Source organism: Staurois parvus, unplaced genomic scaffold, assembly GCF_062004578.1.
Source record: "Staurois parvus isolate SC_StPar_1 unplaced genomic scaffold, SC_StPar_1.0 ptg000672l, whole genome shotgun sequence".
Lineage (NCBI taxonomy): Eukaryota > Metazoa > Chordata > Amphibia > Anura > Ranidae > Staurois > Staurois parvus.
The window spans coordinates 1789583-1801765 of NW_028318468.1; the positions used below are offsets into that span (position 1 = coordinate 1789583).

General features: G+C 45.7%; 1 protein-coding gene across 1 annotated transcript in view; it reads left to right on the plus strand.

Moving 5' to 3' along the window:
• Nucleotides 1–12183, plus strand: part of LOC149447718 (amine sulfotransferase-like) — a 52692-nt gene that overhangs the window by 23977 nt on the left and 16532 nt on the right. Inside the window, exon 2 of the mRNA XM_089652141.1 lies at nt 5383–5597. Coding sequence (XP_089508267.1) covers nt 5383–5597 — 215 coding nt within the window. The remainder of the gene's footprint in view (nt 1–5382; nt 5598–12183) is intronic.

The window sequence follows — 12183 nt, forward strand, 5'->3', positions numbered from 1 at the left end:
TGCCATGGGCCCCCGTACCGCCTCCTCATGCTGCTGCCAGGTCCAGAGTCTCTCATGGGTCCCTGTACGGCCTCCCATTGCTGCTGTGTCCATCGCCACACTCTGCCATGTGCCACTTTCAGGTCTCCTCACACTGCTGTTGGGTTCCATTTTGTCATAGGGTGCTGGCAGATTACGGGCCTCCCATTGCTGCTGCCAGGCCCGTAATCTGCCATGGGCCCCCGTACCGCCTCCTCATGCTGCTGCCAGGTCCAGAGTCTCTCATGGGTCCCTGTACGGCCTCCCATTGCTGCTGTCTCCATCGCCACACTCTGCCATGTGCCACTTTCAGGTCTCCTCACACTGCTGGTGGGTCCCATTTTGTCATAGGGTGCTGGCAGATTACGGGCCTCCCATTGCTGCTGCCAGGCCCGTAATCTGCCATGGGCCCCCGTACCGCCTCCTCATGCTGCTGCCAGGTCCAGAGTCTCTCATGGGTCCCTGTACGGCCTCCCATTGCTGCTGTCTCCATCACCACACTCTGCCATGTGCCACTTTCAGGTCTCCTCACACTGCTGTTGTGTTCCATTTTGTCATAGGGTGCTGGCAGATTACGGGCCTCCCATTGCTGCTGCCAGGCCCGTAATCTGCCATGGGCCCCTGTACCGCCTCCTCATGCTGCTGCCAGGTCCAGAGTCTCTCATGGGTCCCTGTACAGCCTCCCATTGCTGCTGTCTTCATCGCCACACTCTGCCATGTGCCACTTTCAGGTCTCCTCACACTGCTGGTGGGTTCCATTTTGTCATAGGGTGCTGGCAGATTACGGGCCTCCCATTGCTGCTGCCAGACCCGTAATCTGTCATGGGCCCCTGTACCGCCTCCTCATGCTGCTGCCAGGCCCGTAATCTGTCATGGGTCCCTGTACGGCCTCCCATTGCTGCTGTCTCCATCATCACACTCTGCCATGTGCCACTTTCAGGTCTCCTCACACTGCTGTTGTGTTCCATTTTGTCATAGGGTGCTGGCAGATTACGGGCCTCCCATTGCTGCTGCCAGGCCCGTAATCTGCCATGGGCCCCCGTACCGCCTCCTCATGCTGCTGCCAGGTCCAGAGTCTCTCATGGGTCCCTGTACGGCCTCCCATTGCTGCTGTCTCCATCGCCACACTCTGCCATGTGCCACTTTCAGGTCTCCTCACACTGCTGGTGTGTTCCATTTTGTCATAGGGTGCTGGCAGATTACGGGCCTCCCATTGCTGCTGCCAGGCCCGTAATCTGCCATGTGCCCCCGTACCGCCTCCTCATGCTGCTGCCAGGTCCAGAGTCTCTCATGGGTCCCTGTACGGCCTCCCATTGCTGCTGTCTCCATCGCCACACTCTGCCATGTGCCACTTTCAGGTCTCCTCACACTGCTGGTGTGTTCCATTTTGTCATAGGGTGCTGGCAGATTACGGGCCTCCCATTGCTGCTGCCAGGCCCGTAATCTGCCATGGGCCCCCGTACCGCCTCCTCATGCTGCTGCCAGGTCCAGAGTCTCTCATGGGTCCCTGTACGGCCTCCCATTGCTGCTGTCTCCATCGCCACACTCTGCCATGTGCCACTTTCAGGTCTCCTCACACTGCTGGTGGGTTCCATTTTGTCATAGGGTGCTGGCAGATTACGGGCCTCCCATTGCTGCTGCCAGGCCCGTAATCTGCCATGGGCCCCCGTACCGCCTCCTCATGCTGCTGCCAGGTCCAGAGTCTCTCATGGGTCCCTGTACGGTCTCCCATTGCTGCTGTCTCCATCGCCACACTCTGCCATGTGCCACTTTCAGGTCTCCTCACACTGCTGGTGGGTTCCATTTTGTCATAGGGTGCTGTATGGCCTCCCATTGCTGCTGCCTCCACCGCCACACTGTGGCTCCACACTCTGGTTTTGGCCCCGTGACTGCCCAAATGAGTGAAGTGTGCGGTGATTCTAAGATCGACGGCACTCATCTGCATGTCAAACTGACTGACAGTATTATTTCTCTTCCCCAGCAGACTCCAAGGGCATTTAAATTAAAGGTACAGTGTTCTGCACTAATATAAAGGCTCTCTGAAGCCTAGAAACACCTTTTTATAAGTTAAATTCGCAGCGAATATATTCGCATCGAATCGAATTTATTCCTCGAATTCGCCGAATCAGCCGAATCGAATTTTTGAATACTTCGCTCATCTCTAGTTAAAATGTTAACAAATAGTTTACTGGGGAATGTTTGATTTATTGTAATTTGTTAAGCTAGAACCCCTGAGGGTTGAATACTACTTTAAATATGTTTCTGCACAATCTGCTGTAAGTTCCTTTGTACTACAGTGTGGGTACACCGGAGATCAGAGCTGTTGAGAACCAGGTGCTAAATTCCAACTTGGCTTAAAGTGGAGGTAATGGCTAATATAACCTAGGTTTAAAATGTTGCCCCCCCCCACCCCCTGCTCATACATATACTGCTTGCTGTTTATAAAATAGCTCAGTGTAAATACCTTTTTTTAATCGTATTTAGCGCAGTCCTGTGATTTCTAAGCTCTGGATCCTCTGTGTCAGTGAACAGTTCACTGATGGAACTGAATTTACAGACCTGTGCAATCACCTGCCAGTTTCCATTGCTCTCCCATTGTGAGTGCTCCTTCCATCAGCTCCATCAGTCGAAGCTCGCTGACACAGAGAAGCTGGAGCTTAGTGATCACATGTTTGAGCCAAAAAAAATTAAAGTGGTAGTAAACTCTTCCTTTTAATTTAACCTACAGGTAAGCTTATAATAAAGCTTTCCTGTAGGTAGAATTAATATCTTCTAAACGTGAACGGTTTAGGAGATATTAGCCTTTTTTGACATTCGGCGCATACGCTCTGAAGGAATGGCATACCTGTGACATTCCTTCAGAGCATTGTGCCGTGGCCTAGGACTCCTGCACGCATGCATGGGAGTGACATCATCACGACTCAGCCAGTCAACCGGCCAGAGCTCTCGAATCTGGAAGGAGTACTGGGTGAAGATGGAAACCCTGGGAGCTTTGTTTCAAGGTAAGTCCTTTATAATGTGCTAGTATGCAATGCATACTGGCACATAATTCCTTTACCGTGCAGGGATTTTTTTTTCTTTTTATGCGCTTTACTACTGCTTTAAAAAAGATATTTACCCTGAGCTAAATCAGCATGCAACATGTGCAGGTCTGCTGTTAGAAACCACAGGGCCCCATACAGCCAACCTGACAGGGCCCCCATTCCCTCCAAAAAACAGTTTACTATGCTTCAGTTATGAATAGACACAGCAAGTGATCGATATTTACTAGACCCTCCCCTCACTCTCCATCCACAAACATTCTATTTTGTGTTGGCAGCTGCCTGTGGGAAGGAGAGGGGGAAGCCGGCAACACTGTGGGGGCTGGGCAGCAGGGGGAAATGTATGGTGCACAGGGAGGGTGATGGGTGCAGCGTGGGGGGGGGGGGATATCGGAACCGATCCCCTGTATGGTTCTCTCTGCAGTAACTGAAAGCCAGAGGGAGGGAATAGAGAAAAAGTGTGCTTTCAGATGCTGCAGAGAGCAGCATACAGGGGATCAGTTCCAGTAATTCCCTCCCACCATATTGATGACCCTCCATGCCCACATCCACTTCACCCAGCTGCCTGGGCCCCCCTGCTGGCCTGGGCCCTGTACAGGAGAACTGGTTGTACCCCCTTATCTAAGGCCCTAAACATGTGTATGGTTGGGAGGGGTCAACATTTTAAACCTGTGTTTTATTAGCCTTTATTTACACCTTATGAACTGATCCTGTTACACTGTGCCAGGATTTTAGAAAGCTTTCTTTCAATTACTTTAATGTACTACGTTTTTAAAACATGCCTGGTTCTACAATTCTTTCCTAGGCATAAATTACCCTAGTATCCTGTTTAATTTTCTCTTTGTCACATGAGCTATTCTTTCCATGTGGGATTTGAAAAAAAAAATGGCTGCAGACCTCCCATAGCTAACTAGAATTTTGTTCATTAATCCTCCTCTCTTGGGCAGTTTCTCCAAGGTGCATACCTATGTAGCGCCCTGCCTCTGCTAGGCTAAATTTAGTGTAGCACTACCCCCTTAGGAGCCGCTTGTATTTTTTTCTCCCGGGTGATAGAACTTAGCAAAGTCCTTTGCAGTAGCAACAGTTGGACAAGCTCTTCAGAACAGTAGCCTGTGTTCCATTTTTCAGACCCACGCTGACTATCAAGCACCAGAGTGGTAGCAAGCACACAAAGTCCCCAAAATCTCTTAGTGTCTGTACTACATGATCCCTTTGCACAGCTTTGCCCTGTTCTGTCACTGACTACTCCTGATGAAGTCACGTGACGTGATGTAACGCGTAGGGTACGCCGATGACGTCAAGCCGTAAACCGGAACCATTTTGGATAAGGGATCCATGCACTTTTATTCAACAAAGATACTGTACAGTGAGTCTTTGATCCTGTAGTGTTCCAGGTGGACACTTTTAAATGTGAGTGTATTTTGATCAGTATTTTAATAAAGTTGGTTACATTTGGCTATACTTCTCTATATGGAGCATTTTTTTCATATGTCTGTGGAGTGTTTTGGAGATTTTAAGTGCTGACGGTGGTGAAGATCTTTGTACCAGCATACCCTCCTGGGTTAAAGTGAAAGGCGCAGCTTGACCTGAGTATTCGGGTCAAACCTGAAGGTGACTGCAATAGTGTGTCAGAGGTGGATAAGCACTACAGGGTGACACAGGAGCACCATACATGTGTATGCAGTAGTGTGATCACACAGATCCACTTGGAGCACAGCGGATTTAAAGGGGCGGTTCACCAGCATTTTGATACCATAATATTGGGACACTTGTTGATGGTATATTTGGTACACAATGCACCGGAGATATATCGCACAAGCAAATGTGAAAATGTTGGAGTGTTAAAGGGACAGTTCACCATTTTTTGCGGTTCATTCGGTATTTGTATACACTATTCATTTAGCACTGCTATATGCAGTTTTATTAATATTTATGTATATGTGTTGATATTTATTTTGATGTAGCACATATTATTGTCATGAAGCACAATTGTCTGTTTTCACTATTCACATATGCACGTTGGATTTATTTAGCACCGTATTTGAGTTTATAGTATTGCACTGCATTTTTTGATTAATGGAAGCAATAGTACCTTATCCATGGTATCAGTGGCAGTAATAGTGCCCCCATCATTGGATAAATGGGATACATAGTGCCCCATGTCTGGTATCAGTCCCAAACACATGACCAATTGACAGTGTGTGACAAGGAAAAGGTTGTGCATCCTATCATAGAGCATCCTAGAGAAATACAGCTAAAGATACAGCTAATAGTAATTGTATGTGTACAAATTATTGCTAATATTTCCTTTTCATATTAAAAGGAACTATTTGGTCTCAGCAAATTTTAAGCTTAATATGCAGTGAAGAGCACCGACAAGGCACTGGGAAAATCGACACAGCTGACAGAGTGCAATGGCTTGAGTTTCGAGCACTCAATCCGGATGTAGATCACAACGATCGCCCTTCACCTCGTCTGTTTACAACCCATTTGTCAGAAATATTTGTTCCCGAGGGACTGAAAAATTCAAAGGCAAAAGTAAGTAGTGCTATTTTGGGCTGATAATGTTACTGGAATATGATATTCGCTAATGTATACAAACTGAATAAATATTATCTGTCTCATAGTAAAAATTTCTGTATGTGAACCCTCTGTCTATGGTGATGCCCCTTAGCCCAAGTTTCACACATGTTCTAGAGAAGCATGCCACTCGCAGAGAACTCGGGAGCTGCAGTCATGGTGGGTGATAGTGTTCTTCAGAGACTTTTAGAATAGAGTTCATTTACAGATTAACTCAGGCACAACATTTTGAATTAAAGCAGAATTAAACGCTGCCACTTTTTTTGCGGGCCCCCAGGAGATGTTATCCATAATGTGCTGGTATTCAGAGCATATTAGCACATTATGGCAGACTTACCTGTCAAACGATCCCCTCCAGTGCTGTCAGCATTTCAGCTTCTCACAGGTGCTTTCATCTGCTCTTGGTTTTTCTTCCAGGTTCTGCCTCTTCAGCCGCTTCCACGGTCAAGCCATAATGGCTTGATATACATTACTACTGACAAGCAGGGAGAAACAGTTATGATAGAAAATTCCAATATGATATCTGCCATTAAAAAAACCCTACTTGTCAGACATTTTAACATTTTTGTGGTTCAGTTTGTAGGCAGGTTGTCCACCATTCCAACACTAGCAAGATAGGGGCTGCACCGTCTGGGAGGGATGGGGTTAAACTTGTGCTTCCCGGTCTGGTTTTCTCAGGTTTTCTGGGCACGAACCACTGGATCTGTGTGGCTATATAAGGGAATGGGGGTCCAGGTCCAGCACGCAGAGAGCAGGGCAGAAGAGAGAGGATACTATGGCTTTGTCCAGTTGATCACTGAGAGACTGCTGGGACCTTTAGTCTTCCCTGAGGGGAACTACCTAAATGGACTGTACCAAGAATGGACTCTTGCCAGTGCAGACACGCTAGGGCGGCCACAAGCCTGAGTTAGGGACTAGGGTAGAGAGGAAAAGACTGCACTTTGTTCAGAACTGTTGCACCAGGAATTTTGCGTAAGGCATTGAAATGTTGCCATTTCCTGGTCTGAAGTTATTCTAATATGGTGTATGTAAGTAACCGGCATATGTGTAGTTTCCAACCTCAGTAGACACATTGGGGTATGACGACAGCAAGTGGTTGCCAAGGATAATAAAGGTTTCACAAACAGGTCCCTGGTCGGTCCGTCTCGCATGGCAACGGGAGTAGATCAGTGGTCAGAGGTCCCCAGCCTGGACACTAGGTACAGAACAGTTAAATGAGTGCCTGAATGGAGTCCATGCTAGGTGCACAGCGGTACCCCAATTTAAAGTAATGGTGTACATGGACATGGGGCTCAAGAGAGTTAACTAGCATTCAGTCATCTGTTTGAGTGTACACAGTGTACAGCCATCTTTAAAATAGAGGTCTGCCTTAAGGTCGAGTTATCCCTGAAAGCAACCTCTGCCTTGTCCCTGGGCATTATTGAGCATGACACAGTAAAGGTACCCCATGTGCAAGACAAGAAACCCTGTTCTAGGTGCCCAGCGTAGCCCAGAAAAACCCACTCCAGGGTAGGCCTCCTGTGTTACCCACACTTGGCACCCAACGAGAAGGGTAACATGGAGGAAGTACCACCCACTTATCCTACCATTATAAGTTCCTCTTTAATACATTCCTCATTCAGTATCAAATGCCTTTGCACACCTACTGCAGATCTTACCCTGAAAAGCAGTGGTGACAAGTCTGTACAGAAATGAAGCCGTGGGTGAGTCACAGTAGGTCCACATACACTACAGGTTGCCTACAAAAAATACAGAGGGGTAGTTGAAAGACCACTCACCTTGCACAAAGAGAAAGAGCAGCAATGACTGGTCTTTATTACAGAAAGCCCTTGCACAGAGACAAAGTGAATGGGTTATTTGTTGCTGGATTACAGAACAGATCTAGAAGAAATACACAAAGTAGATCGAGATCCAGGTGAAGTAGTGAAATAGAATTCTGGCTAAACAGCTAAATACACAGTTGACTTTATACTATATATACTATACATTTATGGAACTGGTGAGGTCCTTCCTTTATTCTCCACTTCAGCAAGTCCTTTCTCTATCCAGTTCACATTGCCAGAATTGTGTCAGCATTACAACACTGTAAACTTTAAAAGATCACGATTATTTCACATCATGTCTCCATGCATACATGCATACTAGCTTCAAACTCTGTTTTCTGCTTCATGGAGTCAGCTTCTTGTCTCAAGGAGTTGTCTTCTAACTGCTTTCTGCCTGATCAACTCAGCTTCTTTTTGAGAATATAAGACCTCTGCTTGCACTGCTTCTGCCTTTGCTCTAGCCCTGAGGCGTGCAGAACTGGCTGATGATCTGCCGAAACGTTGAATATCTAGAGCCAGACATGTGAGACCTTGTCTCTGAAGTTTGATGTGGAATGTCCACACTTCTATCTGGATCCATGATGTATGAAGTAAAGTGGGGTACAGTCCCAAGTACAGATTTTGTGTGGATTCTTTCACCTTCAAATGAAGCTCCTTATCTTCGCCTGTATATATATATATATATATATATATATATATATATATATATATATACTTTTTTACTGTGAAGCTTCTTTATCTTCATCTATATGTCTTTTCACTGTAAATGTATATTGTATTGGGCGCGCTTGTTGGAGCCCAACCTCTGTAGCTGTAAGATAAAGATGCCAGATGGATATCAGGGATGGATGGGAGCAGTAACACTGAGGCAGCTCTTCTTAGATTGGAAGCAAGGCTCTAATGTAGTAACAAGAAAAAGAGAGGAAGGCGCCTCTAAGTGCAGTATTGACAATTTATTCAGTAAACAATGGAAAATTTGCACTTACAAGATAAACGGTTAAAAAGACTCATCGTGTGGTAATTAGATCCAGGTGGGACATCCAGCCGTCCAGCAGCAGACTATTCCTATAGGATCAGGAAGTAGAGACCAGGATGTGCCTGTGCATCAAAATTGAAGCTTGGAGAGAAGAGTCAGATGTAGCAGGTGAAGGGGTCGGTAATGCATTTCGGAGCATGCTCAATAGGCTTCTTCTTCAGACCTTCAGCTCGCATTTTCTGCGAGGCATGGTTCACATCAGACAGTGCTTCTGGAAACCAGTAAACCTAAAACAGGTGTGTGTTTTTTAAGGGCAGGACAGCTGTCAGCAACACATCCAATATCATCACACTGATTGGAGTCAAGGTTGCCTCACTCCTGGCTCCAATTAGCTCTGGGAGAAGTCATTAAGCTAGGGCCTCACATACTTTTTCCTCCCTGCACTGTGAATGTTTACATGTTATGTGCAATTAAACCATGGCAACATCTAATGTTTGTGTAGTATTATGTTCAGCAGACTGTGTTCTTCTATTGCTGTGACTTAGATGATGTTCAGAGCACATTTTATGCCCAATTCATGCAAAACTCCACGTAATCCCAAGGGGTTCACATACTTTTTCTTGCAACTGTACATTATGTTTGTACACGTCTATCATAAATGCCTACGATAAATACATTTCTTGCAAATAGCTACTTACAAAGCACAATGGATACATTCAAATGCATTCTAGTTATGTATATGCTTTTGACAAACACAATAAAGAACATACAGGCATATGTATATCAAAGAGAAAATGGAGGCCTTCACTGTTGTTCTTCGGGAAGCTAAATGGCTTTGCAGTGGCAGATGGGAAATCTTTATTAGCAGGACACTCCCTATTCATGCTAAAAGAAATAATAATGGGTGAGTACTAGCACATTGGTCAAATTTAAAATGTAATTACCCTGAGAATTAATCTGAGTTTTTCCATTTTAGTACTTACCCCTAGTTTCCAGGCACAATAGTATTACATACAGAAAGCAACTAAGCTGTCTACTTGCCATTTCCATCAGAATCAGAGGGTGCGTTTATGTTCACAAATGTTATAGAATCTCTGTAGGCACATACCTCAAATTAGAAAAAATATAAAGCCCCTAACTCCCAATATACATGGGGTTATGGTACATAAAATAAGACTTCAGATGTGCTCACATAGAAATACAGACATCAAATTTAAAAAAATATTATTATTATTATTATTATTATTGTTATTATACAGGCTTTATATAGCGCCAACAGTTTGCTCATTGCTTTACAATATAAAGGGAGACAATACAGCAACAATACAGTTCAATACAAGAGGGTTAGGAGGGCCCTGCTCCTTGGAGCTTACAATCTAAGAGGGAGGGGCTGGTGGTACAAAAGGTAATAACTGTTGGGGATGGACTGGTAGGAGGAATAGAAGATTCTGTTATTAGCTGAAGGCAGGATAGGCTTTCCTGAAGAGATAGGTTTTCAGAGATCACCTAAAAGTGGGCAGAGTAGGCGATAGTCTGATAGATTGGGGTAGAGAGTTCCAGAGGATGAGGGAGGCTCTGGAGAAGTCCTGGAGATGAGCATGGGAGGAGGAGACAAGGGAGCGAGAGAGCAGGAGGTTGTGGGAGGAGCGGAGAGGATGGTTTGGGTGATATTTTGAGACAAGATTGGTGATGTAATTTGGAGCAGAATTATAAATGGTTTTATAGGCTATTGTTAATGTTTTGAATTTTATTCGATGGGCAATGGGAAGCCAGTGGAGGGTTTGGCAGAGAGGGATGGCACATGTGGAACGGTTAGTAAGGTGGATGAGTCTGGCAGCAGCATTCATGATAGACTGAAGAGGGGATAGCCTGCGATTAGGTAGGCCAATGAGGAGTGAGTTACAATAGTCAAGGCGAGATATAACCAGGGAGTGAATAAGTTGCTTAGTGGTTTCAGAGGTTAGGAACGGCCGTATCTTGAAGATGTTGCGGAGGTGAAGTCTACAAGATTTGGACAGTGATTGGATTTGGGGCTGAAAGGACAGATGGGAGTCTAAGAATACACCTAGTACCCTGATATGAGGGGAGGGACTGATGGTTGTATAATTGATCTTGATGGAGAAGTCAGGGGAGGGGGCATGGGCTGGAGGGAATAGCATGAGCTCTTTTTTGGAAAGATTTAGTTTGAGGAAGTGGAGTGACATCCATGCCGATATGTCACTTAGTAGGTTAGTAATGCAAGAGCTGACTGAAGGGGTGCGGTGAGGAGTAGAAAGATAGATTTGTGTGTCATAAGCATAGAGATGGTACTTAAAGCCATGGGAGTTTATCAAGTGACCAAGGGAGGAGGTGTAGATGGAGAAGAGAAGGGGTCCAAGGACAGAACCTTGAAGGACCACCTACAGAAAGAGGAAGTGGAGAGGAGGAGACAGAGTTATAGGTAACTCTGAAGGAGCGCTGCGATAAGTAGGAGGAGAACCAAGAGAGAGCAGAGTCTCGGAGGCCAAGAGAGTGGAGTTTTTTGAAGAGGAGGGGATGGTCAACAGTATCAAAAGCTGCATAGAGGTCATGTAGTAAGAGTATAGAGTAGTGACCATTGGTTTTTGCAGTTAGTAAATCATTAGTGAGTTTTAGTAGGGCAGTTTCAGTGGAGTGGAGTGAGTGAAAGCCAGACTGTAAAAGGTCAAGAAGGTTGTTGTCAGTGGGGTAGGAGCTCAGGCAATTGTAGACTAACCGTTCTAAGAGTTTAGAGATAAATGGGAGTAGGGAGATGGGTCTTAAGTTGTTCAGGTTGGTGGGGTCCAGTGAGGGCTTTTTAAGTATGGGAGTGATGTGTGCATGCTTTAGAGGGGAGGGGAAGGCACCATTAGAGAGGGAGAGATTGAAGATGTGAGTGAGGGAGCATAGGATAGAAGAAGAGGGTGACCGTAGTAGTTGTGAGGGGACAGGATCCAGGGGGCACGTGGTGAGATGGGCTTCTGAAAACTTTAGTGACCTCTTCGATAGTAGCAAGGTCAAAAGAGAAAAGTGTTGAGGGAGGTTTACTATAAGGTATGCTAAGTGGGATAGATGTCTGTGCAGAGGAAATGCCCCTACGAATTGCATCAATCTTGTTTTTGAAATGAATTGCAATCTCGTAAGCAGTGAGTGAGGTACTGGGCGGAGGTGGAGAAAGCAGAGAGTTAAAAGTAGAGAAGAGATGACGAGGACTGGATGACAAGGCATTAAGAGTGAAAAAGTAGGCTTGTTTGGCAGCATGGAGGGAGGAATTGTATGTTAAGAAAGCAGGTTTATATAGGGTGAATGCTTGCCGAGATTTGGTTTTACGCCACAATTGCTGCAGTGCATGACTATGTCGCTTACGATTTCTGGTGTCGTCAGTCTGCCATGGTTGTAATGGTCAGGGCCTAATACTTCGTGTAGTTAGAGGAGCAAGTGAGTCTAGTGTGGATGAAAGCAAGCTGCTGTAGACAGCAGTAGCCAGATCAGGGCAAGACGGGGGAGATTCTGTCATAGAGGCGGTCAGTTGCAGAGTGGAAAAGAGAAGGGTTTAAGTTGTGAAGGTTTTTGCGGGTAATTGTTTGGAGGGATAGGTGTTTGAAGACGAGGACACTGTGAAGGTGATGAGATTGTGATCATACAGAGGAAAGGGGGTGTTTGTGAGGTTATAGGGAGTGCAAAGATGGGAGAAAACAAGGTTGAATGTATTCCCATCAGAGTGAGTGGAGGACTGTGTCCATTGTGT